Source organism: Nicotiana tabacum, chromosome 5, assembly GCF_000715075.1.
Source record: "Nicotiana tabacum cultivar K326 chromosome 5, ASM71507v2, whole genome shotgun sequence".
Lineage (NCBI taxonomy): Eukaryota > Viridiplantae > Streptophyta > Magnoliopsida > Solanales > Solanaceae > Nicotiana > Nicotiana tabacum.
Genome location: NC_134084.1, coordinates 164521196 through 164546402, shown reverse-complemented (window position 1 = coordinate 164546402; position 25207 = coordinate 164521196). Strand labels below are relative to the sequence as shown.

Genomic DNA, 25207 nt, shown 5'->3' with positions numbered 1-25207 from the left:
ACTTAGGCCATTTATTTCATTTCACTTCTATACTTGGGCGATTTGGGAGCTTTCAAAAAGAGGATTTCAACCTACCATTGTGAGGTAAGTTATTCCTACTTAATATGAGTTTAATACTTGGGTTTTGGGTGGATTAAAACTCTAAAATTAGTGAAAATCATGGGGTTTGAGTGAAAACCTAGGGTGTTGATAAAAGTTAGATTTAACCACGAAATTTGTTATGGAATGAAGTAGAAATCATATATTATTGATCCTTAGGCTATAAAGAACAAGTTTCTTCGAAAAATTTCGGAATCTGGGCACGTGGGCCCGGGGTCGGATTTTAGGAAACTTGTGTTTAACAACGGAAATTGCTTAAATAGTTAGAATGCGATCTTGTGAGCTTGTATTGACTAGTTCCTACCTCGTTTATCTAGTTTTGGATCGTTCGGCTCCAAATTGAGAGTTTGAGCTCGTTCTTGGTATTGGAAGTACACTTTGGAGCGAGGTGAGTCTCATATCTAACCTTGTAAGAGGGAATGGTCCACATAGGTGATATAATCAAATAATTTGCCATTAAATGCGGGGGCTACATACGCACTAGGTGACGAGAGTCCGTGCATAACTACTATTATGCTAAGTCCGGGTAGCCTAGGACCCAAAAGCATGCTTTGTGTGATATTCTTGTAACTTTATGTTTAATTTGGATTGTTTAAGTTATACTGATTATGGTAAATTAGACTACTAAGCGGAACATTATTTTTCTTGGCCTTTTAAGGAGAAGTTGATATTTCTGTGAGTAATTGCTCCCCGGATATATATTCTTATCTGCTTGTTGATGTGTTTAATTACATTTGACCGTGTCACATGTTTGATTCGTGAGCGGGGTAATAGATGCAATTATGGTTCGAGCCGTTCGATCCTCGGCAGTGCATAGTTTACTTTTATGTTGGATCGGGCCGTACGACCTCGGCATTATTTGTGCATGCTTTTACTCAGTTTTTTTCTGTGGATTGAGCTTTGTTATATGCCCTGAAATGTAAGTGGCCAACTGTGACATTATCTAGGAAAGGATCTGTTATTTCTTGCTATAAACTGTTAAATTATTTGTACTATCCATGCTCAGTATAATTTATTTCTCATATTATTTGACCTCAGTAAGTGTCAAGTCGACCTCTCGTCTCTACTTCTTTGAGATTAGACAGGACACTTACTAGGTACATATTATTTATGTACTCATACTATACTTCTGTACTTAATTGTACAGGATCTGAGGCAGGTACATTTGGTTACCAGTCTGGTGCGCATTCTTGATCAGTGTCCGAGACTTCCACGGTGAGCTGCTCCCTTCCTATGTCATTCAACAGCATGATGGAGTCTCTCTTTATTTTGGTTGTCTATTCTATTTCAGACAGTAGGATAAATTTATTCTTTTGTATATTCTACTAGTTGCCCTAAACTTGTGACACCAGGTCTTGACACACACATTGGTAGACTATTCTTTTGGGGATTGTATAACTATTTTTGTACGTTACTAGTTATCACATGCTATTAACTTCAAATTTAGAAATTTTTGTACTTGTTTTAGTAAAGTGAAAATGAGAACCTATTAATACTTCCGTGTTGGCTTACCTGACAAGGATGTTGGGCGCCATCATGATCTATAATGGAATTGGGTCGTGACATCCGTGATAACTAATAGTTAACGAAGCACAATGCGATTTAGTTAGTAAAGTTTCTTTACAGACTGTTGGTGTATTTTAATTTGCATTATGTTTTAGGTTATTAATTTTGCTTTTTAAAAACGATTACCCATAATTATCATTTAGGTGACATGCTACTTATCATTCATGGTTCATATATTTGTAACTCACATCAATTAATCTTAATTATTGACAAGCATTATAAGAAGGGAATTAAGATGATTCACAGTATCACAACTTTATGAATAGAGTGGGGATCGCCAACCAATATCAAAATAAGATCCCAAAGACAATATTAAAGACAATAATAATCATTTCACTCAATCATATAAAATTTCTCAAAGGCTTCATAAAATTAAGCAGCCAATCAAATTCTAGCTAGTTTCCTTTAGTTTAAATCAACAATATCTTGATCCACTAGCAATACATTCAGCCATTGTTTGTTGCGCTTGATTGCGAAATCTGGTTTGTGTGACCGGTGTAGAACCATGAATTCTAACAAGGATACGAGCAGCTATTGTTTGTTGTGCTTGATTGTGGAAATCGGTTCGTCTGATCGGTGTAGCACCATGAATGCTAATAAGGGAATTAGAAAAACTGCAGGAATAAAACACATAGTCAGACCTAAAATAATTTTTTAACCACTTTTGTTACTACATAAAGAGCTTCTTATATATATATATATATATGGGTTTTGGTAATCTACTACATAATTGTAGTAGGTTAGCATTGTATACAACTTTACTTTTCCTTAAATACCCCTAACAACATATTATCATTGCAAAAGTCAGATGAATAATTTTGTCATTCCACCCAATTTGGTTTCCCCCTTTCTTTCTCATCTTTTGCTCTCCATCGTCTCTGCTAAGAGCAAACTGGAGTCTTTTTTTCCTTATTATTTTGCTGTCTATCCAACTCTTCCTCTCTTGATAGTTTCCACAAATTAAATACTGAAATCTTCTCCCTTTATATTTGTGTGAATGTCTTATATTTCCATCAAGCTTTATATAGAGTATAAAAGGCTTGAAAAATTAAAATCAAGCTTAGTGAAATTTATTTTTTACTTCCTATCACATAGTCAGCTTGAAAAATTCTGTTAGCAACTTTAGCCTTTTATTTTTTTACTCCATCAAGCTTTTCTGTTAGCTTTATATTGCTAACAGAAAAGGAAGAGTAACCGAAGAAAGAAATAAAAATGAACAATGACCGAAAATAAGAAATAAGTAGTGAAATTTGCCGGTAGAGAATTTTAGAAAAGATAAAGTTGTTGGTGGCGAAGAACAAAAGAGGCCCTTTTTGACAATGAAGGATGAGGATTTTTGTTTTTCTTGTGGGGAATGACAGAAAGGTCCTTGGTATTAAAATGATGGTAATGTTTTTAGCAAAGGATATTTAAGAAAAAGTAAAGTTGTATACAATGCTAACCTACAGTAGATACCCAAAAACTCATATATATATATATATATATATATATATATATATATATATATATATATATTTAAAGGCTTGCCTCAAATTCGTATAAAGGAGGTTGCAAAAGTCAAATACCAACATTGCTATCTCTGAACCCTGTGAAATTTTCCAAAAATTATATACTAGGAATTTAGAAAACAAAACATATATATACAGAAAACTAATTGGTCAAGGTTGAGAAATTGAAATTTACAGAATTTGAGATACCATCCTGTTGATTCCCTCTCTCCTTGCTTAATAGTCGCCATAATTGACTACAAAAAATAATCTGAAGAATATCAATATTAAAATCTGTTCCATAAACCTTAATTCTATTCTATTAGAATTAAAGAGAATTTATTAGTATACCCTGAATAATGCTGAGGCATTCAGAGAGATGAACAACAATGGCTAAGCCTAAACGTAAAAGAGACAGAGAGAACATAAAAGTCTTTTAATTACAAAGTTCTTCTCTGTCCTTACTTTTTCCTCTCTCTCTTTTTTCTTCTTTTTTTTTTCAATGCATTTCCCCAACTTGGAAGTAATTTCTTCTAGCAATTCTCTCTCCCTCTCTCTTTTGAGAAACAGGTAAAACAGTTAAAATAACTTCCGCACATTCCCGTGTTTTACGTTAATTCATCGTACTAAAGTGATAAAACGAAGTAAGAATACGTATTATAATGTCACGGTCCGGAATTCTCACCAACAAGACCGTGATGACGCCTAACATAACACTTGCTAGGTAAGCCAATGTTAGAGTTTTAATAACCATTTTCCTTTATATTTCATAGATTAAAATAATAAGCTAAATCAAATAGAAGTAAATGCGAAAATACATAAATAACCTGGTATCTATATACTATTAACAATACCATAACTGTTACTACCAGAATCTAGGGACACAACCTACGAACATACTATGAATTACTACAAATATCGACCTGAAAGAAATTACATATGTTTGAAACGAAAGAAAAACAGAAATGCAGAAATGTAGAAGGGGACACCAGGGTCTGCGGACGCTAACAGGACCACCTTGGGTCTCCAAACTGTGAACCTGCAGCCAATCTCTAAATCAGTCACCACCTGCTCCGAAATCTGCACAAAAAGTGCAGAAGTGATGACCTTTTACTTGTTTTAGACATAAATTCTGCGTTCCGGGCCTTAAAACCCTCTTTCAACATCACCACGATATGTGTGCGCAGTCCGGGCGCGTAGCCGGAAAGTCATTATGTGAAAATCTGTGAAAAATGATGATTTTTGGCTTTAAAATGAATTTAAGTTGACTTCGGTCAACATTTTGGGTAAACGGACCCGGACCGTGATTTGACGGTCCCGGAGGGTCCGTAGGAAAATATGTGACTTGGGCATATGCCCGGAATCGAATTCCGAGGTTCCAAACCCGAGAAATAATTTTTTAAAGAAAATTATTTTCTAGAATATTTATGAGTTTTTGGAAATAAAATGTGTTTAAAATTTGATGGTATCGGGCCCGTATTTTGGTTACGAAGTCTGGTATAGGTCTTATACGTGATTTAAGATGAATCTGTGAAATTTGGTAAGAAACGGACTTGGAATGACGTGAATCAGACCGTATTTGAGAAAATTGAAAATTTTGAGGTTCTTAAGTGATTTCATGATTTTGATGCTAAATTCATATTTGTTGATGTTATTTTGGCGATTTGATCGTACGAGTAAGTTCATATGATGTTGTTGAGTTAGTAGGCATGTTTAGTTTAGAGCCCCGGGGGCTTGGGTGAGTTTCGGGTAGGTTCCGGGGTGTTTAGGCTTAGGAAATCACTATTGTTGCATCAGTTCTGGTGTAACCGCACCTGCAAGTCAAGCACCGCAGGTGCGAGGTCGCAGGTGCTAATAGTGGGTCGCAGGTGCTAATAGTGGGTCGCAGATGCGGACAAGCTCCCGCAGAAGCGGTTCAGCAGGAGCGGGTCTCCCCTCGCAGATGCGCCCCCAGCGGGCCTAATCATTTCTGCAGAAGCGGTCTGTTTTTCCGCACGTGTGATTCCGCAGGTGCGACCCAAGGACCGCAAGTGCGAGAGTCAGGCAGTGGAGTCTTTCAAAACAAAACTTCAGCATTTTCTCTTTCAAAATTTCATAAAGATAGAAGGCCTATGACGATTTTCTCAAGAGGTTTTCTTCCCAATTCATAAGTAAGTGTTCATTAACTGATTTCTTTCTCTCTAATGTCTTTCATCAACTTTTATCTAAAATCCTAGGGTTTAAATGGTATAAAATTGGGGATTTGGGTAGAGTTAGGACTTTCTGAATAATTAAAATTTAGACCACGTTTTGGGGTCGAATTTCTAAACTAATTACATATTCGAGCTCGTGGGTGAATGGGTGATCGGGTTTTTGGTCCGAATCTCGAGTTTTGACCAAGCAGGCCCGGGGTCAATTTTTGGCTTTTTGGGAAAAATGATAAGAAATCTATAAATAAGCATTGAGTATGAATTCTTTAGCATTTATTGATGTTGTTAAATCAATTTGGACTAGATATGTGCTGTTTGGAGGCAAATTCTAAAGGAAAAGTAGTGTTTAAGGCTTGAGTTGGCCGTGGAAGTCCGAGGTAAGTGTTTGGTCTAACCTTAGCTTGAGGGATTAGGAGTTGTGTCCTATTTACTATATGTTACTTGTTGAGAACGACGTATAGGCATGGTGACGAGTATCTATACGTTGGTGTCAAGCATGACCGTGAGTCTTAAATTGAAATTGTTGTGTTCTTAATAAGTACTGCAAATGCCTAAGTTGTTGATTCTCTGTGTTGAGCAAGGATTATGATTATTCTCGTGGAAATTGCTTATGGTTGAGCATTGGTGCTAGTTGAGGTTTCTTTTGTGAAGTTAGATATTGGAACAAGTTTGGTTATAACTGATTTTTCCTTGTCGGGACGTATTTACTTATATTGTTGATTCCCTTGCCGGGATAGTGTTGTTTTTTTATTGTTCCCTTGTCGGGACTCTCTTTGTGATTGGTGTTGAACTGTATATGTGGATCGGATTGCACGCCACAACAATGTTATATTTGGATCGGGTTGCACGCCATAACAATATTATATTTGGATCGGGTTGCACGCCGCAACAGTGATAAATGATATGGATCGGGTTGCAAGCCGCAACAGTGTTTTTATGATTTGAATCGGGTTGCGCGCCCCAACAACAGATAATAAAAGTGTTTATTGACTGGTTACGATTTCCTTATTGTCTTGTTGTGAATTTTAAACTGTTCTTTATGCTTTTCTCTTAAATTACTGTTGGTAAATGATATTCCCCGCAGCATGTCCCCCTCTCATCTTTAATTGTCTATTTCTGTTTTATTTTCCATTGTATTATATATAACTGCACAGGTTTATTTGGTAGTCTGGTCCTAGCCTCATCACTACTTCGCCGGGGTTAGGCCAGACACTTACCAGCACATGGGGTCGGTTGTGCTGATACTACACTCTGCACTATGTGCATATCTTGGAGCGGCAGCTTTTGGACCGTAGCTGTGGGTGACTGCCTTCAGTCCAGTCGGAGATTCCGAGGTAGTCCTGCAGGCGTCCGTAGGCCCCAGCATTCTCCTCTATCTTTATATTCTGTTTTCATTTACTTCAGAGACAGATTGTATCTTTCTTTCCAAACAATTGTTTGTAGTATTCGTAGATGGTCCGTGATATTGTGACACCGGTTCCGGGTAGAGATGTACTTGGTATTGTCGTACTTGTTTTTGGCTAAGTTATCAGATTATGTCTTCTGCATGTCTTTATTTATTGTTAATATTTCACTATCGATCGTATGTTGTTTTAAACTGTTAAAAAGGGCTAAATAAAAGAGTTAGTGAATCTATAATACTCGGCTTGCCTAGCTTTCGCGAGTAGGCGCCATCACGACTCCCGAGGGTGAAAAATCCGGGTCGTGACAAGTTGGTATCAGAGCTCTAGATTACATAGGTCTCACAATTCACGGACAAGCTTAGTAGAGTCTGAGGGATCGGTACAGAGACGTCTGTATTTATCCCCAGAGGCTACAGAGTTAGGAAAAACTTCACATTTATTCTTTCATGTCGTGCGGTTTGGTTTCTCAATGCTAATTCAATTTCTACTCTGTTCTTTCGCAGATGGCGAGAACACGCGCTTCCTCATCCACCGATCAGCAGCCCGAGCCCCCAGCAGCAGCTCCTACGAGGGGCAGAGAGCGAGGCCGAGGCCGTGCTAGAGGCCGAGGTAGGGGCAGAGCTCATCCCAGAGCAGCAGCACCAGCGGCGGAGCCTTAAGTTGACTTTAATGATGAGGTTCCGGCCCAGACCGTTCTGGTGGGCCCAGCTCAGGTCCCAGAGGGGTTTATTGCTACCCCAGTACTCCAGGATGCTCTGGTCCGTCTAGTGGGCCTTATGGAGAGTGTCACCCGGGCAGGCTTGCTTCCTGTAGCACAAGCTGTCTCTCAGGCTGGAGGAGGAGCCCAGACTCCTGCTACTCGCACTCCGGAGCAAATGTCTCCCTAGTGTCAGACTCCAGCAGCTCATCCAGTTGGAGCAGTTCAGCCGGGTATGGTAGCTCAGATCGGTGATGGAGCAGCTATGTCTACCGATGCTTTGTGGAGATTGGACAGGTTCACCAAGCTCTTCACTACTACTTTCAGCGGTGCATCTTCTGAGGATCCCCAGGATTATCTAGACAGTTGTCATGAGGTTCTCAAGAACATGGGGATAGTGGAGACCAATGGGGTCGGCTTTGCTACTTTCCGCTTGTCTGGATCCGCCAAGACTTGGTGGAGAGATTATTGTTTGGCTAGACCAGCCGGATCACTAGCTTTGACTTGGGAGCAGTTTACTCAGCTATTTCTGGAGAAGTTTCTCCTTGTCACTCATAGAGAGATCTATCGGAGGCAGTTTGAGCGTCTCCAGCAGGGTTCTATGACCGTTACTCAGTATGAGACCAGATTCATTGACTTGGACCGTCATGCTCTTATCATACTTCCCACTGAGAGAGGGAGAGGGTGGAGAGGTTCATTGAGGGACTTATTCAGCCGATTAGACTTCAGATGGCTAAGGAGACGGGAAGTGAGATTTCTTTTCAGGAGGCGGCCAATGTGGCCAGGAGAGTTGAGATGGTTCTATCGTAGGGGGGGTGGTCAGGGGTCTGACAAGAGGCCTCGTCATTCAGGCAGATTCACTGGTGCCTCGTCTGGAGGCAGGGATTCGTATGGTACGGGCCATCCTCCTAGGCCTTTCCAGTCAGCACTTCAGGTTTCTCATGGCGCTTCAGGTGGCCGTGGATCTCATATGCAGTATTCTGATCAGCAACCCTATAGTGCACCACCAGCTCCTATCAGTGCACCACTGATCCAGAGTTTTCAGGGTAGTCATTCAGGTCGCCAGGGTCAGTCTCAATTTCCTCAGCCGCATCACTCAGGTGGATGCTTTGAGTGTGGTGAGTATGGCCATACCCGGAGGACTTGTTCGAGATTGGTTGGTATTCAGTCGCAGCAGTAGGGTTCCCGTGCTATGGTTCAAGAACCAGGTGTTCCACCGCCCGCTCCGCCAGCTAGGGGTAGGCATAGGTGCTAGAGCTGGAGGTAGAGGTATCAGAGGTGGAGGTTAGGCAGCTAGAGGTGGAGACCAGCCAGCAACAGGTCGTGCTAGAGATGTAGTACAGGGTGGAGGGGCTCAGCCTCGATGTTATGCTCTTCCATCTAGGCCTGAGGCTGAGGCTTTTGATGTAGTTATCACAGGTACCATTCTGGTTTGTAGTAGATATGCTTCAGTTCTATTTGATCCAAGGTCTACATATTCCTACGTGTCATCTTATTTTGCACTGTATCTGGTCACGCCTAGTGATTCTTTGAGTGCTCCTGTATATGTGTCTACACCAGTGGGTGATTTTATTGTGGTAGATCGTGTCCATCATTCTTATATAGTTGTGATTGGGGGTCTTGAGACCCGAGTAGACTTGTTAATTTTGGACATGGTTGATTTTTATGTCATACTGGGGATGGACTGGTTATCGCCTTACCACGCTATCTTGGACTGTCATGCCAAGACGGTAACCTTATTCTTGCCTGGTTTACCTCATTTAGAGTGGAGAGGGACTCCTGGTCATTCTACCTGTAGTGTTATCTCTTATGTGAAGGCTCGGCGTATGGTCGAGAAGATGTGTTTGGCCTATTTGGCGTATGTTCGTGATTCTAGTGCCGAGGTTCCTTCTATTGATTTTGTGCCTGTTGTTCGTGAGTTCCCTGAGGTATTTCCTTCAGACCTACCGGGTATTCCACCCGACAGGGATATTGACTTCTGCATTTATTTGACTCCGGGCACTCAGCCCATTTCTATTCCGCCGTATAGTATGGCCCCGCCTGAGTTGAAAGAATTGAAGGAGCAGTTGCAAGACTTGCTTGAGAAAGGCTTTATTAGACCTAGTGTCTCGCCTTGGGGTGCGCCGGTGTTGTTTGTTAAGAAGAAGGATGGATCGATGTGAATGTGTATAGATTACTGGCAGTTGAACAATGTTACAATCAAGAATAAGTATTCATTGCCGAGGATTGATGATTTGTTTGATCAGCTTCAGGGTGCCAAGTTTTTTTTTGAAAATTGACTTGAGATATGGCTACCATCAGTTGAGGATTAGGGCATCTGATGTCTTTAAGATAGCTTTCCGCACTCGGTACGGGCATTATGAGTTCTTTGTAATGTCATTCAGGTTGACAAATGCCCCAGCAGTTTTTATGGATTTGATGAACCGAGTGTTCAGGCCTTACTTGAATTCGTTTGTGATAGTCTTCATTGATGATATTTTGATCTATTCCCGCAACCGGGAGGAGCACGAGCAGCATCTTAGAGTGGTTTTCCAAACTTTGAGGGATAGTTAGTTGTATGCCAAGTTTTCGAAGTGTGAGTTCAGTTGCATTCTTGGGTCATATTATATCAGCAGAGGGCATTCAGGTTGATCCGAAAAAGATAGAGGCAGTCAAGAACTGGCCTAGACCCGCATCAGCTACAGAGATCCGGAGTTTCTTGGGTTTGGCAGGCTACTATCATCAGTTTGTGGAGGGGTTTTTGTCTATCACAGCCCCGATGACCAGGTTGACCCAAAAGGGTGCCCAGTTCAGGTGGTCGGACGAGTGTGAGGCGAGCTTTCAGAAGCTCAAGACAGTTTTGACTAGGGCACTAGTGTTGGTTTTGCCCACAGGTTCAGGGCCATATACAGTTTATTGTGATGCATCTCGTATTGGACTTGGCACGATGTTGATGCAGGATGGCAAAGTCATTGCCTATGCTTCGCGGCAGTTGAAGATTCATGAGAAGAACTATCCGGTTCATGATTTGAAGTTAGCAGCCATTGTTCACGCGTTGAAGATTTAGAGGCACTGTCTGTATGGCGTGGCATGTGAGGTGTTCACGGATCACAAGAGTCTGCAGTACTTGTTCAAGCAGAAGGAGCTAAATTTGAGGCAGAGAAGATGGTTGGAGCTGTTGAAAGACTATGATACCATCATCTTATATCATCTGGGAAAGGCCAATGTGGTGGCCGATGTTTTGAGTAGGAAGTCAGCCAGTATGGGCAATTTTGCTTATATTCCCGTCGATGAGAGACCGCTTGCTTTGGATGTTCAGGCTTTTGCCAATCAGTTCGTGAGGTTAGATGTTTCTGAGCCCAGCCGTTTGTTAGCTCGCACTGTCGCTTGTTATTACTTATTGGAGCGTATCCGAGATCGGTAGTATAATGATCTTCATTTGTGTGTTAGATACACGGTACAGCACGGAGGTGCCAAGCATGTTACCTTAGGAGATGATGGAGTTTTGAGATTGCAGGGTCGAGTTTGTATTCCTAATGTGGATGGACTCTGAGAGTTGATTTTAGAGGAGGCCCATAGTTCCCGGTACTCTATTCATCCGGGCACCATGAAGATGTATCAGGATCTGCGGCAGCATTATTGGTGGAGAAGAATGAAGAAGGATATCGTTGCATATGTGGCTCGGTGTTTGAGTTGTCAGCAGGTTAAGTACGAGCATCAAAGACCTAGTGGTTTGTTCCAGAAGATTGAGATTCCTGAGTGGAAGTGGGAGCGTATCACCATGGACTTCATTGTTAGACTCCCACGGACTCAGAGGAAGTTCGATGCAGTGTGGGTTATTGTTGATAGGCTGACCAAGTCAGCCCATTTCATTCCTGTGGCAGTCTCTTATTCTTCCGAGAGGTTAGCTGAGATTTATATCCAGGAGATTGTTCGTGTTCATGGTGTGCCCGTATCTATCATTTCGGATCAAGGTACGCAATTTACCTCGCATTTCTGGAGAAGAGTTCAGCGAGAGTTAGGCACACGGGTTGAGTTAATCACAACGTTCATCCTCAAACAGACGGGCAGTCCGAGTGGATCATTCAGATTTTGAAGGATATACTCCGAGCTTGTGTCATTGACTTTGGAGGCTCGTGGGATCAGTTTTTGCCTTTAGTAGAGTTTGCCTACAACAACAGCTACCAGTCGAGTATCCAGATGGCTCCTTATGAGGCTTTGTATGGTAGGCGGTGTTGGTTGCCGGTTAGATGGATTGAGCCGTGAGAGGCTCGATTGTTGGATACAGATCTAGTACAGAATGCCTTGGACAAGGTCAAGATTATTCAGGATAGGCTCCGTACAGCTCAGTCCAGGCAAAAGAGTTATGCCGACCGTAAGGTTTGTGATTTGGCTTTCATGGTCAGTGAGCAGGTATTGCTTCGAGTGTCGTCTATGAACGTCGTGATGAGATTTGGGAAGAAAGGAAAGCTTAGCCCTAGGTTCATTGGCCCGTTTGAGATTCTTGATCGAGTGGGAGAGGTGGCTTACAGACTTGCGCTGCCGCGGAGCTTATCAGCCGTGCATCCAGTGTTTCATGTATCCATGCTTCGGAAGTATCACGACGATCCATCCCACGTGTTAGATTTTAGCACTGTCCAGTTGGACAAGGACTTATCCTACGAGGAGGCGTCGGTAGCTATTCTAGACTGGCAGGTTTGTCAGTTGAGATCAAAGAGTTTTCCTTCTGTTCGTTCAGTGGAGAGATCAGTCTGCTGAGGCATCGACCTGGGAGTCTGAGTCCGACATGCGGAGCCATTATCCCCATCTTTTCCTCGACTCAGATACTTCCTTCTTATGTTCGTTCAAGGACAAACGATTGTTTTAGAGGTGGAGAATGTGATGACCTTGTTTTAGATATAAATTCTGCGTTCCGAGGCCTTAAAAACCTCTTTCAGCATCACCTAGATTTGCGTGTGCAGTTCAGGCGCGTAACCGGAAATCCATTATGTGAAAATCTGTGAAAAAATGATGATTTTTGGCTTTAAAATGAATTTTAGTTGACTTCGGTCAATATTTTTGGTAAACGGACCCAGACTCGTGATTTGACGGTCCTGGAGGGTCCATAGGAAAATATGAGACTTGGGTGTATGCCCGGAATCGAATTTCGAGGTCCCAAGCCCGAGAAATAAATTTTTAAAGAAAATTATTTTCTGGAATATTTATGAGTTTTTGGAAATAAAATGTGTTTAAAATTTGATGGTATCGCGCCCGTATTTTGGTTCCAAAGCCTGGTACAGGTCTTATACGTGATTTAAGATGAGTTTGTGAAATTTGGTAAGAAACGGACTTGGAATGACGTGAATCGGACCGTATTTGAGAAAATTGGAAAATTTGAGGTTCTTAAGTAATTTCATGATTTTGATGCTATATTCATAGTTGTTGATGTTATTTTGGCAATTTGATCGCACGAGTAAGTTCATATGATGTTTTTGAGTTAGTAGGCATGTTTGGTTTAGAGCCCCGAGGGCTCGGGCGAGTTTCGAGTAGGTTCCGGGGTGTTTAGGCTTAGGAAATCACTACTGTTGCATCAGTTTTGGTGTAACCGCACCTGTGAGTCAAGCACCGCAGGTGCGAGCTCGCAGGTGCGAATAGTGAGTCGCAAGTGCGGTCCAGCCTCTCGCAGATGCGGACAAGCTTCCGCAGAAGTGGTTCCGCAGGAGCGGGTCTCCCCTCGCAGATAGAGCCCCAGCGGGCCTAATCATTTCCGCAGAAGCGGTTTGTTTTTCCGCAGGTGCGACCTAAGGACTGCAGGTGCGAGAGCCGGCCAGTGAGTCTTTTAAAACAAAACTTCAGCATTTTCTCTTTCAAAGTTTCATAAAGATAGAAGGCCTAGGGCGATTTTCTCAAGAGATTTTCTTCCCAATTCATAAGTAAGTGTTCATTAACTGATTTCTTTCAACTCTCTAATGTCTTTCATCAACTTTTATCTAAAAATCTAGAGTTTAAATGGTATAAAATTGGGGATTTGGGTAGAGTTAGGGCTTTTTGAATAATTGGAATTTAGACCACGTTTTGGGGTCGGATTTTGAAACTAATTACATATTCGGGCTCGTGGGTGAATGGGTGATCGGGTTTTGGCCCGAACCTCGAGTTTTAACCAAGCGGGCCCGGGGTCAGTTTTTGACTTTTGGGAGAAAATGATAGAAAACCTATAATTAAGCATTGGATATGAATTCTTTAGCATTTATTAATGTTGTTAAATCAATTTGGACTATATACGAGTTGTTTGGAGGCGAATTCTAAAGGAAAAGCGGTGTTTAAGGCTTGAGTTGGCCGTGAAAGTTCGGGGTAAGTGTTTGGTCTAACCTTAGCTTGAGGGATTGGGAGTTGTGTCCTATTTGCTACGTGTTACTTATTAAGAACGACGCATAGGCATGGTGACGAGTATCTATACGTTGGTGTCAAACATGACCTTGAGTCTTAAATTGAAATTGTTGTATTCTTAATAAGTACTGTGAATGCCTAAGTTGTTGATTCTCTGTGTTGAGCAAGGATTTTGATTATTCTCGTGGAAATTGCTTATGGTTGGGAATTAGTGCTAGTTAAGGTTTCTTTTGTGAAGTTAGATGTTGGAACAAGTTTGGTTATAGCTGATTTTTCCTTGCCGGAACGTATTTACTTATATTGTCGATTCTCATGTCGGGATAGTGTTGTTTCTTTATTGTTCCCTTGTCGGGACTCCCTTTGTGATTGGTGTTAAACTGTATATGTGGATCAGGTTGCATGCCGCAACAATGTTATATTTGGATCGGGTTGCACGCCGCAACAATATTATATTTGGATCTGGTTGTACGCCGCAACAATAATATAATTGGATCGGGTTGCACGCCGCAGTAGTGAAAATGATATGGGCCGAGTTGCATGCCGCAACAGTATTTTTATTATTTGGATCGGGTTGTACACCGCAACAATAGATAATAAAAGTGTTTATTGATAGGTTACGATTTCGTTATTCTCTTGCTGTGAATTTTAAACTGTTCTTTATGCTTTTCTCTTAAATTACTGTTGGTAAATGATATTCCCCGCAGCATGTCCCCATCCCATCTTTAATTGTCTATTTCTATTTTATTTTTCGCTGTATATAATATAACTGCACAGGTTTATTTGGTAATCTGGTCCTAGCTTCGTCACTACTTCGTCGGGGTTAGGCCAGACACTTACCAGCACATGGGGTCGGTTGTATACTACACTCTGTACTGTGTGCAAATCCCGGAGCGGCAGCTTTTGGACCGTAGTTGTGGGTGGCTGCCTTCAGTCCAGTCGGAGATTCCGAGGTAGTCTTGCAGGCGTCCACAGGCCCCGGCGTTCTCCTCTATCTTTATATTCTATTTTCATTTACTTCAGAGACAGATTGTATCTTTCATTCCAGACAATTGTTTGTAGTATTCGTAGTTGGTCCGTAATATTATGACACCGGTTCCGGGTAAAAATATACTTAGTATTGTCGTACTTGTTTTTGGTTAAGTTATCAGATTACGTCTTTCACATGTTTTTATTTATTTTTAATATTTCACTATCGATCGTATATTGTTTTAAACTGTTAAAAAAAGCTAAATAAAAGAGTTGGTGAATCTATAATACTCGGCTTGCCTAGCTTTCACGAGTAGGCGCCATCACGACTCATGAGGCTGGAAAATCCGGGTCGTGACAACAGAGTACAGTATCAGTACAACCGACCCCATGTACTGGTAAGTGTCAAGTCTAACCTCGACAAGGTAGTAACGAGGCTACGGTGGGGCAGTTACAATATAACCTGCATACAGTATGTAATAAAGCGAAAAAGAAGTACGGAACAAAATGAAACACTAACTTGAGGCAAAAATGAATACGGAACTCAAATATCTTGCCAGTACTCAGCTATAACCAATCCTTAAGTGAGATACAAAACTAAAGAATAACTTCACAACAGAAGAAGGATACATAAACAATAAACTGATGCGGCGCGCATCTCGATCCCACCATATAATCAGTAACAATATGAACATTCACCCTTATTACTCCGTATCAATCCATCCTTATTACTTCTGTTGCGGCGTGCAATATGATCCCACTGTACAATAACAATCCACCCTTATTACTCCTCAATATATCACCCTTATTCCTTCTGTTACGGTGCGCAACCCACTCTCACCATATAACCACATTTCACTCTTATTCCTTCTTAATATATCACCCTTATTTCTCCTGTTGCGGCGTGCAATCCGATCCCACCATATCAGTACCAATCACATAATAAGAACAAAAATTTCACAATTTGGCTCAAAACTCCCCACGGTATTTAATCTCAACTAAAACAAACGAAAAGCGGTAAAATTATAAAACTTCACTCGAATTATACTACTCAGCGAAACCAATCCAAAGTATACTAATGAACACTAATAACCAGCTTAACCAACAACATGAAGCAATGAAACCACGTAATCTCCAATACTCTTAACAATGAAAACAATATCCGACAAGTAGCAACTAATCATGGAACTATCAATAAAACAGGTAGCAATTAAGGCAAGGAACAATATATTAAGAACGGGAAGGGAACAGTAACAGATAAATTGGCAGCGCATAGGTACTCGTCACCTCACCTATACGCCACACACATGGATTTTCACATAGAAATTAAGTCAGTGATCCCTAATCCCTCGAGTCGAAGTTAGACAAAACACTTACCTCAATCCAACGGCCAACTCAAAGCTCAATTATCGTTTTTCCTCTAGTTTTCACCTTCGAACCACTCGTATCTAGTCATAATTAACTTAATAACATCAATTATCGCTAAAGAAATCAATTCCAATACATAATTATAAGTTTCTCAACATTTCTCCCAAAAAGTTAAAAGCCGACTCCGGGCCCGCTTGGTCAAAACTCGAGGTTCAGACCAAAACCCATTCACCCTCGAGCCCAAATATGTAATTAGTTCTGAAATCTGACCCCAAATCGAGGTCTAAATTTTCAAATTTGCAAAATCCTCAATTCTCCCAAAATCCCAATTTTCTACCCTTAAGAACAAGATTTATGACTAGAAATTCAATAGGTGATGATGGAAATTGAAGAAAACGAGTTAAAGAACACAAACCTATGATTTGGTGTTTAATTCCCTCTTCAAATATCGCCCTAGGTCGTGTTCTAGTGATGAAATATGAAATTTGGGAAGAAGTCCCGTTTTTGAAGTCTGTTTTAAAACACTAGACAGGAATTAAAGAAATCAGGCGTCCACCTGGAGAATGAGGATGAGATTTGCGAAGAGTTGCACGTGTTCGCGATGGTCTGTCCCCCTGACCTTCGCGTTCACGAGCCTAGGATCGCGTTCTCGTAGAACAACTCAATGATTCCCATCCCACCTCCATTTTACTCTACGCATTTGCGTGATGCCGATCGCGTTCGCGAAGATTAGCCCCCCGGTGCTCCGTGTTCGCGACCATGGCTACGCGTTCGCGATGAACAAATCCATCCCCAGCCCAGATTACACTTTACGTTTGCATGAAAAGCTTCGCGAACGCGAAGAAGGAAACCAGCAACTGCCGAAGCTGCAGAAAACCACCATTTTCCCAAGTCTAAAACACCCCGAAGCCTATCCGAAACTCACCCGAGCCCTCGAGGCTCCAAACCAAACATGCACACAAGTCTAAAAATATCATACGAACTTGCTCGCGCGATCAAATCACCAAAATAATACATAGAACTACGAATTTAGCACCAAATTGCATGAAATTTTCAAGAAAGTTTTAAAACTTTTATTTTTTTCAACCAAAGTTCTGAATCACGTCAAATCAGTCCCGTTTCTCACCAAATTTCACAAACAAGGTATAAATATCATAACGGACCTGTACCGGGCTCCAGAACCAAAATACAGACATGGTACCAACAAGATCAAATATTAACCAAATTCTTAAAACCATTATAATTTCAATCTTATAATTTTCATCAAAAATTCATTTCTAGGGTTAGGGACCTTAGAATTTAATTTCGGGCTTACGCCCAGTTCCCGTATTTTAATACGGACCCACCGGGGCAGTCAAAATACGAGTCCGGGTTTGTTTACTCAAATTGATCGAAGTCAACTAAAATCAACTTTTTAGGCCAAAAATTATTATTTCATCAATTTTTCACATAAAGCCTTTCCAGGAACACGCCGGACTACGCACACAAATCGAGAAGAGATAAAATGAGGCTTTTAAGGCCTCGGAACATGCAATCGAGTTCTAAAATACAAGATGGCCTTTTGGGGTAAAAATTGCACGGGACGCCCTATTTGGTCGCCCCCATTTAACCTATACCCATTTTTTTTAAAACTTTTAACTTGTACCCACTTCTTGAATAACTTCAGCCCCCTTTCCCCTTCTTCTTCTCCTCCTTCGTTTTCTTCTTCTCAACAAAAGACAAAATGCAGAGCCTATTTTTTTTATTGGTCTTGCGTCGAAAACTTCAGTCTGATCATGTTACTTACTCCACTAGCTTTGTATGAAGCAGAGACCACACTATATTTCTTGTAATTTTGATGATTTCTGTTGTTATCCGTATATTTTGTTAGTTAAATACCTGCTAACTATATTCCACTAGCTTTAAATGAAGCTGTGACCACACTTTATTTCTTGAGCTTTCGATCATTTCTGCTGCTGTCTATAACCATCCTGATTCGGTTGCTATAACTGGCTATAGTTCTGGTTAATCTTTTGTTAGCGATGCAATCCATATGTTAAGTGTCTAGTTCTGTTGCAGACTAATAAAGCTTAAAGCTAACATAACAGTGAAGATGAGTATCATGTGTTATGTGCATTACAGAGAGGGAGTTAAAAGTAGCCAATTACAACACAAAAACTTCAGCTCTAGAGGTGAAGTTTCCCAGTTACAACACAAAAACTTCAGTTCAAGAGCTGAAATTTCCCAGTTACAACACAAAAACTTCAACTCTAGAGCTGATGTTTCCCAGTTACAACACAAAAATTTCAGCTCTAGAGCTGAACTTCAGACCCGGCTACTAGAATGCTGAAGTTTTGCGTGATTGCCTTTGCTACTTCAGCCCCGTGTGCTGAAGTTATGTAAAAAAGCGGGTACGCTTGCAATTTTTTTTGCAAAGCGGACACAAGTTAAAATATGACACAAAAAGCGAGTATAGATGCAAATGCCCCCTTTTGGGTCATCACATATAATAACATCGTAAGGAAGGTTTGTATGCCTATAAATAAGATTGGAGGACTACCAAACTAGACAAATTGGAGAAAAAAGTTCACTTTAAGGTAGGAGGGAAATCGAGTAAATTTCATGGGTGGTCATTCAATTTTATGTCCATTACGCAAAAGTCACTTTTCTTATTTTTGTTACAAAAAAATTATTCAATTTTGTATTCATTACCCAAAAATTACTTTTCTTTTGTTACACAAAAATTATTTTACTGTGCTCTATTTTATCACAAAAGTCACATTGGCTAGATTTTAAAAGTCTATTATGTCCTTGACATTATAAATCCTCTCATTTATGTAATATCTTCTATATTATATACTATATAATATATTTTTACCTAGGTATTTTACTTATAATTAAAATAACTTTAAATTATTTTATTTATTATTTTTATAATATATCCATACATTTAATTTTTCCATGGCACTCAATTTGTTTAATCATATTCAAACATGAACATATTTTAAATATAAAAATGATAAAAAATATTTATTTTTTAATATTTATTTATAATAATAAAAATAGATTTGTTTAACAAATGATAGTTTTTTATAGTCAATAATTTTCTTTAAAAGTTTCAAATATATTTGTTTTTAATATTAAGTTTTTAAAACTTTATTTGTTACTATTATTTATTTGAAAGTATTAATCTGATGTATCATTTTGCTAAATGTGGGTATTTTATTTATTAATTAATGGATATTACTTGGCTGATAAATCAATGAGCTTTAATTTTTTAATTTTTATTAAACATATTTTATTAAGCATGATTAAGAACGTGGACTTGAGGTTTGTTCACAGTAACAAATTTAATAATGCTACTTATATATCTTGAAAATTAATATTAAGAAAAAAAATTAAATGTATGAATATATTATAAAAATAATAAATAAAATAATATTAAGTTATTTTACTTACAAGTAAAATAACTGGGTAAAAGTATATTATATAGAATATAATATAGGTATTACAAAAATGAGAGGATTTATAATGTCAAGGGTGTAATAGACTTTTCAGGTGAAAGGTTTGTAAAATCTGGTCAAAGTGATTATTGTGATAACTAGAGCATAGTAAAATAATTTTTGTGCAACAAAAGAAAGAAAAGTTACTTTTGTGTAATTAATGAACACAAAGTTGAATGACTTTTATTTAACAAAAGAAATAAAAATGACTTTTGGGTAATGAACACAAAATTGAATAGCCACCCATGAAATTTACTCAGAAAACCTTCATTTGGTATTTTACTTTACTAAACCAAAATTTGAAGGTAATTGTTCTTTACAGTAACATAAGTTCAAAACATAGATTGTAAAGTAATCTCTGCGAAAGTCGCAACAACAAAATTTTCGAGCCATCTCATGTTTGCTATACGAAACGAAGAAAAATAATTGACACTATTTCCATGGGAATGGTTCATAGCAAACGGACATAAAAACGAAATGATTATCAATATGACAATATTATTAATATGAGTTATGCATGCTTGGGCAACGTAGCTTTACAAAGAATATAAGCAGATATGGCTGCTGAATTCTCTGTCCAAGGAGATAGCTGTAAATGTTTTGTACTCTCAAAATGATAAGGACCTTGACCTGGAAGATAGATTTGGTCAAACTAATGGAGCCAAATTGTTTCAGCTGCAAAGGGAACTTAGTGCAGTGGTGCAAGGTAATTCTAGTGTGTCAACCTACTACTAAAATGAAAAGCTTGTGGGATGAGCTTAATGCACTAAATACCTTTTCTGCTTGTGTTTGTGATTGTGAATGTGGAGCTAAGGCAGGCGCATCGGGATGAGAGACTCTTACAGTTCCTAATGGGTTTGAATGATTGTTTCATAGGTGCTACGAGTAATATCTTATTGTCTTCACCTTTACCATCTATTGGTCCGGCCTAATCTCTTGTGATTCAAGATCAAAAACAAAGAGATTCATGCTCCTACTGTCCATCCAGGAGTTTCTGCTTCCTTTATTGCAGCTAACTATGCAACTGGAAAAAGTATCAGGGAGGTATACATGCAAATAATGCCTTTAATGCAACTGAAGAAGATGAACAAGAGGGATCAAATGTGGCAGGTGCCCAGACACTTACCAAGGAAAATGTAGCAGAATTACTCCAAATCCTTCAACAGGTGAAAATGGGCCAACAAGGAGCTGGTACCTCTGATGCTTCAACAAACCTCAGTTGTGCTGGTATAACAAAGTTTATCAACACTTATGCTTATTTCATTAATATTAATAGCGATTAATGAATCTTAGATAGTGGAGCCACTCAGCATATGACTCTTGACAAACAATCTTTCATACAATTTAAAGCCTTGCCAAAACCTGTTATGGTAAATTTACCTAATTCTTACAGATTTAGAGTTACTCATTCAGGTTCCATTTCACTTTTGCCTAACCTAAGTCTCAAACTCGCTCTTCAGTCTTTGTTGGAGAACCTTCGAGCACTATTAGAGAACCTCCATTACTGCTTTCAATTTCAACCTTCAAGCAATATGTTCTTTTCACTCCTTTTTCTTGTTTTCTACTGCAGGGCTCTTCAATGAAGAGCCCTATGGAGATTGGTAAAGAGGAGGGAGGACTCTACATTCTGAAATCAAGACAGACATCAGCAGTTTCCAGTAGTTTGTCTAAGTCTAGAAGTAATTTTGTTTCCAAAAGGAAGTCTGCTTCCATTCCAGTTTTAGGATCTTGTTTCACTTTTTTTGATTCCAATGTAAAAGAGAAGCTATGGCACTATAGACTAGGCCATATGACATTGAGTAATATGAAGAATATTTTATCTATTTCTGCTTCTTCATGTTCAAAATTTTCAATTCCTTGTGTTATTTGTCAAATGGCAAGACAATCTAAACTCCCTTTCCCTTCAAGCTCTATCTCTACTAGAGCAGTGTTTGATTTAATTTATGTAGATACTTGGGGACCATATAGTTGTCCAACGTATGATGGATACAAATACTTTCTAACCATTGTTGATGATTTTAGAGAGCCACTTGGACTTATTTGCTAAGTACCAAATCTAATGCTTTTACAATCGTAAAATCCTACCTAGCTATGGTAGATAGATTAATTCATTCTAAAGTCAAAATTTTAAGAACAGACACTGCTTTTGAATTGGGGAATGGGATTGTTCAATCAGTTTTTTTTCTTCACAAGAGATTCTTCATCAAAACACTTGTGTGTATACTCCACAACAAAATGGGGCCGTGGAGCGAAAGCACAGGCATCTACTGGAAACATCTAGGGCCTTGTTATATCAATCACATTTGCCCATTTCCTATTGGGGAAATTGTCCTCTTACAGCAACTTATCTTATCAACAAATTTTCCTCTAGAATTCTGCATTTTAAGACACATTATGAGATTCTGTTCAAGTGCAAGCCTAAGTATTCTAATCTTAGATGTTTTGGTTGCTTGTGTTTTGCCTCTACTTCTCCAAACCACAGAACAAAATTTGATCCTAGGGCGGTAGCTTGTGTGTTTTGGGGGTATCCACACAATAAGAAAGGTTATAAAGTACTTGATCTTAAAACTCTTAAAACTTTTGTTTCTAGAGATGTTGTATTTCATGAGGAGTGCTTTCCTTTTTCTTCCATAAGTTCCACTAAACCCATTGATCTTCTTTTTTCTCATTCTACACCGGCAAATACACCTACACCCATTTATGATTTTCTCCCCCCCATATTTCCTCATTTCCTACTTCATCTCCCACTCCTATTACTCCAGCTGCAAACACACAGTATCCTGCCACCACCCAGTTCACTACCCCTGAACCTATATCATTTCCCTCTTCACCATCTACCGGAACACCAAACTCTAGCATTGCTTCCCTTATTTTTCCTTCTCTAAATGCTGAACCTATGATGGAAACACTTATCAGAAAGTCTACCAGACCCCCATAACCCACCTTTGACCTTCCTATTTAAAAGACTACATATGCAATGCACTCCAGCTAACAGATGTCAGTAATTCCTGTTTTCTTACCACTATCACACCAGATTCTTTTCCTTTCAGTAGACTATCCACTACTAATCAACTTATGCTCAACTCCCTATCTAACATTCAAGAACCTATTAGACATGCATCATATCATCCAGGTTGGCAGGAAGCAATGGTAAAGGAAATTGAGGCTTTACAGCCACATGGCAGAAAGCTTTATCATGTAAGTGGATTTACAAGGTAATACAGCATTCTGATGGGAGTTTAGAGCGATTGAAAGCAAGGCTTGTGATCAGGGGAGATATACAACAGGAAGGCATAGATTTTACTGAAAATTTTTCACTTGTAGTTAAGATGACCACCATTAGGTACATCTTAGCTACTGCAGTGAAGAAGGGCTAGGGTCTATATCAGTTAGACATAAATAATGCTTTTTTACATGGAGACTTGAATGAGGAAGTCTGCATGAGATTTCCAGCAGGGGTTATTCCACCTTCTTCTACCCATGTTTGCAAGTTGAAGAAGTCACTTTATGGACTTCGTCAAGCTTCAAGGCAATGGTATGCCAATCTTACCCCTGCCCTCAATTTTAAGGGATTCACTCATTCATTAAACGACTACTCCCTTTTCTTTAAAAAAACAGATTCATCTATTTCTATTGTAGCAGTCTATGTCGACAACATTTTACTGACATTTTACAACAGAGTTGAGTGCTTTAAAGGACTTTCTTCATCGGGAATTTAAGATTAAAGATCTTGGGAGCTTACATTTTTTTCCTGGGAATGGAGGTTATTCGAGAACCCCAGGTGTTGATACTCTCACAGAGGAAATTCATCTTGGATCTGCTTCAGGAGTTCAATTCTATGCATTTGACTCCCCTTTCCTCTCCACTTGATCCAACAGTGCGTCTGCAAGCAAAAACAGGAGATGCAATCAAAGATCCCACCTTTTTTAGACATCTTTTAGGAAAAATGAATTATCTTACCCATACTCGGCCAGATTTGTCATTCACTGTGCAATATCTAAGTCAATACATGCAGGATCCCCGGCAACCACATCTAGATGCAGCACTTCGTGTGCTTCGCTATCTCCTAAGGGACCTTGGATTGGGGCTTTTCATGAGATTTTCACCTTTATTTCAGTTACTGGCTTTATGTGACTCGGATTGGGCGACTTGCCCGGATTCACGGAGATCGGTGAGTGGATTTTACATCTCTCTTGGTTATTCTCCGATCTCGTGGAAATCTAAGAAACAAACTTCCATATTCCTGAGCTCCGCCGAGGCAGAGTACCGATCTATGTGACGTGTGGTGACAAAACTTACTTGGTTGGTTCGCCTATTTAAAGATCTATCCATTCCCATCTCACTTCCGGTACCTCTGCACTTCAATAGTCAAGCAGCGATCCACATCGTAAAAAATCCTGTCTTTCACGAGAGGACGAAACACGTGGAGTTGGACTGCCATTTTGTGCGACAGCAGTTCCTCTCCGGCTTGATCTCTGTCTCATTTGTTAGATCTTCCTCTCAGCTCACGGATCTCTTTACAAAATCACTCATTGGTCCTCTACATCACACTCTATTGGGCAAGTTGGGTGTCTCTTCTTCCCCCTCTAACTTGAGGGGCGTGTTGGTACTGAAATTGAAAGCAGTAATGGAGGTTCTCTAATGGTGCTCGAAGGTTCTCCAACAAAAACTAAAGAGCGAGTTTGAGACTTAGGTTAGATAGTTGGACTTTTGTCTCAGAGAAGTAATGGATCGGGATCTGTTATTGGGCTCAACTTATGATATTGGGCTGAAGCATTCAGCCTTGATGTGTTGGGCCTATTGGAAGGAGATATAAGTTAGTTTATTCTAGAAGAGTATAGAAACAAGTCTAGTAAGATATACACTATAAATAATTATTTATTGATGCATATATCCCAATAGTCTGTTAGGAATTAGCTAATAAAATAGTGACAGGTGTAGGAGTTAGTTATATAAAGATTCTATTATCTATCTATCTATCTATATATATATATTAAAGCAAGAAAGTTACCATATATAATTGACATTATGGTTAAGCCAAGTGGCAAGCTAATAAATGTCAATAGTATATGGTAACTTTATTCTATATTTGACTATTTTAGTTAAATACAAATATAATATAATATAATATAATATAATATAATATAATATAATATAATATAATATAATATAATATAATATAATATAATATAATATAATATAATATAATATAATATAATATAATATAATATAATATAATATTTGAATTTATAGATAAAGTTCTAAAATTCAAATGTAAATTAAAAATAAAATTTATCCTTTTTTATCATGTTATTATACTTAATTCGGTTAATGATCATATGCAATCATGTTAGGAACTTTTGTTATTTTTTCTAAAATTTAAATAATACTTCGCCTCTAGCAAAAAAAAGAAAATAAGTCATGCGACGTCCTGACACGTCCTGACTCGTGCTATGGCCATGTCCTGCGACATCCTGACTCGTCCTGACTCGTGCCATGGCCATGTCCTGCCGTCCTGACACTTCCTAGCACGTCCTGACTTGTGCCATGGCTATGTCCTGCGACGTCCTGACTCGTGCCATGGCCATGTCCTGCGACATCCTAA

General features: G+C 39.3%; 1 protein-coding gene across 2 annotated transcripts; it reads right to left on the bottom strand.

Annotated features, from left to right (window-relative positions):
• Positions 1–1977: 1977 nt before the first annotated feature.
• LOC107791951 (uncharacterized) lies at positions 1978–3689 on the bottom strand. 2 transcript variants are annotated; one of them, XR_012709295.1, is made up of 4 exons: positions 3504–3689; positions 3349–3423; positions 3193–3251; positions 1978–2279 (listed from the first exon to the last, which is right to left on the bottom strand). XR_012709295.1 is itself a non-coding variant. In XM_075252714.1 (4 exons), the coding sequence occupies exons 1-4, from the start codon at positions 3521–3523 to the stop codon at positions 2081–2083; spliced, it is 339 nt and encodes a 112-aa protein (XP_075108815.1). In that variant the 5' UTR covers positions 3524–3689; the 3' UTR covers positions 1978–2080. The 2 variants fall into 2 exon arrangements, 1 of the variants encoding a protein (XP_075108815.1); XM_075252714.1 differs by having other exon boundaries at positions 3349–3409.
• Positions 3690–25207: the final 21518 nt, after the last annotated feature.

Excerpts from the sequence above, each read along its gene's own strand:
- LOC107791951 (XM_075252714.1), bottom strand. The coding sequence starts at position 3,523 with ATGCCTCAGCATTATTCAGG. Across the intron at positions 3,410-3,503 it reads ATGCCTCAGCATTATTCAGG|TCAATTATGGCGACTATTAA; the intron begins GTATACTAATAA and ends TATTTTTTGTAG. Across the intron at positions 2,280-3,192 it reads CTCCTTTATACGAATTTGAG|TTTTTCTAATTCCCTTATTA; the intron begins GCAAGCCTTTAA and ends TTATTCCTGCAG.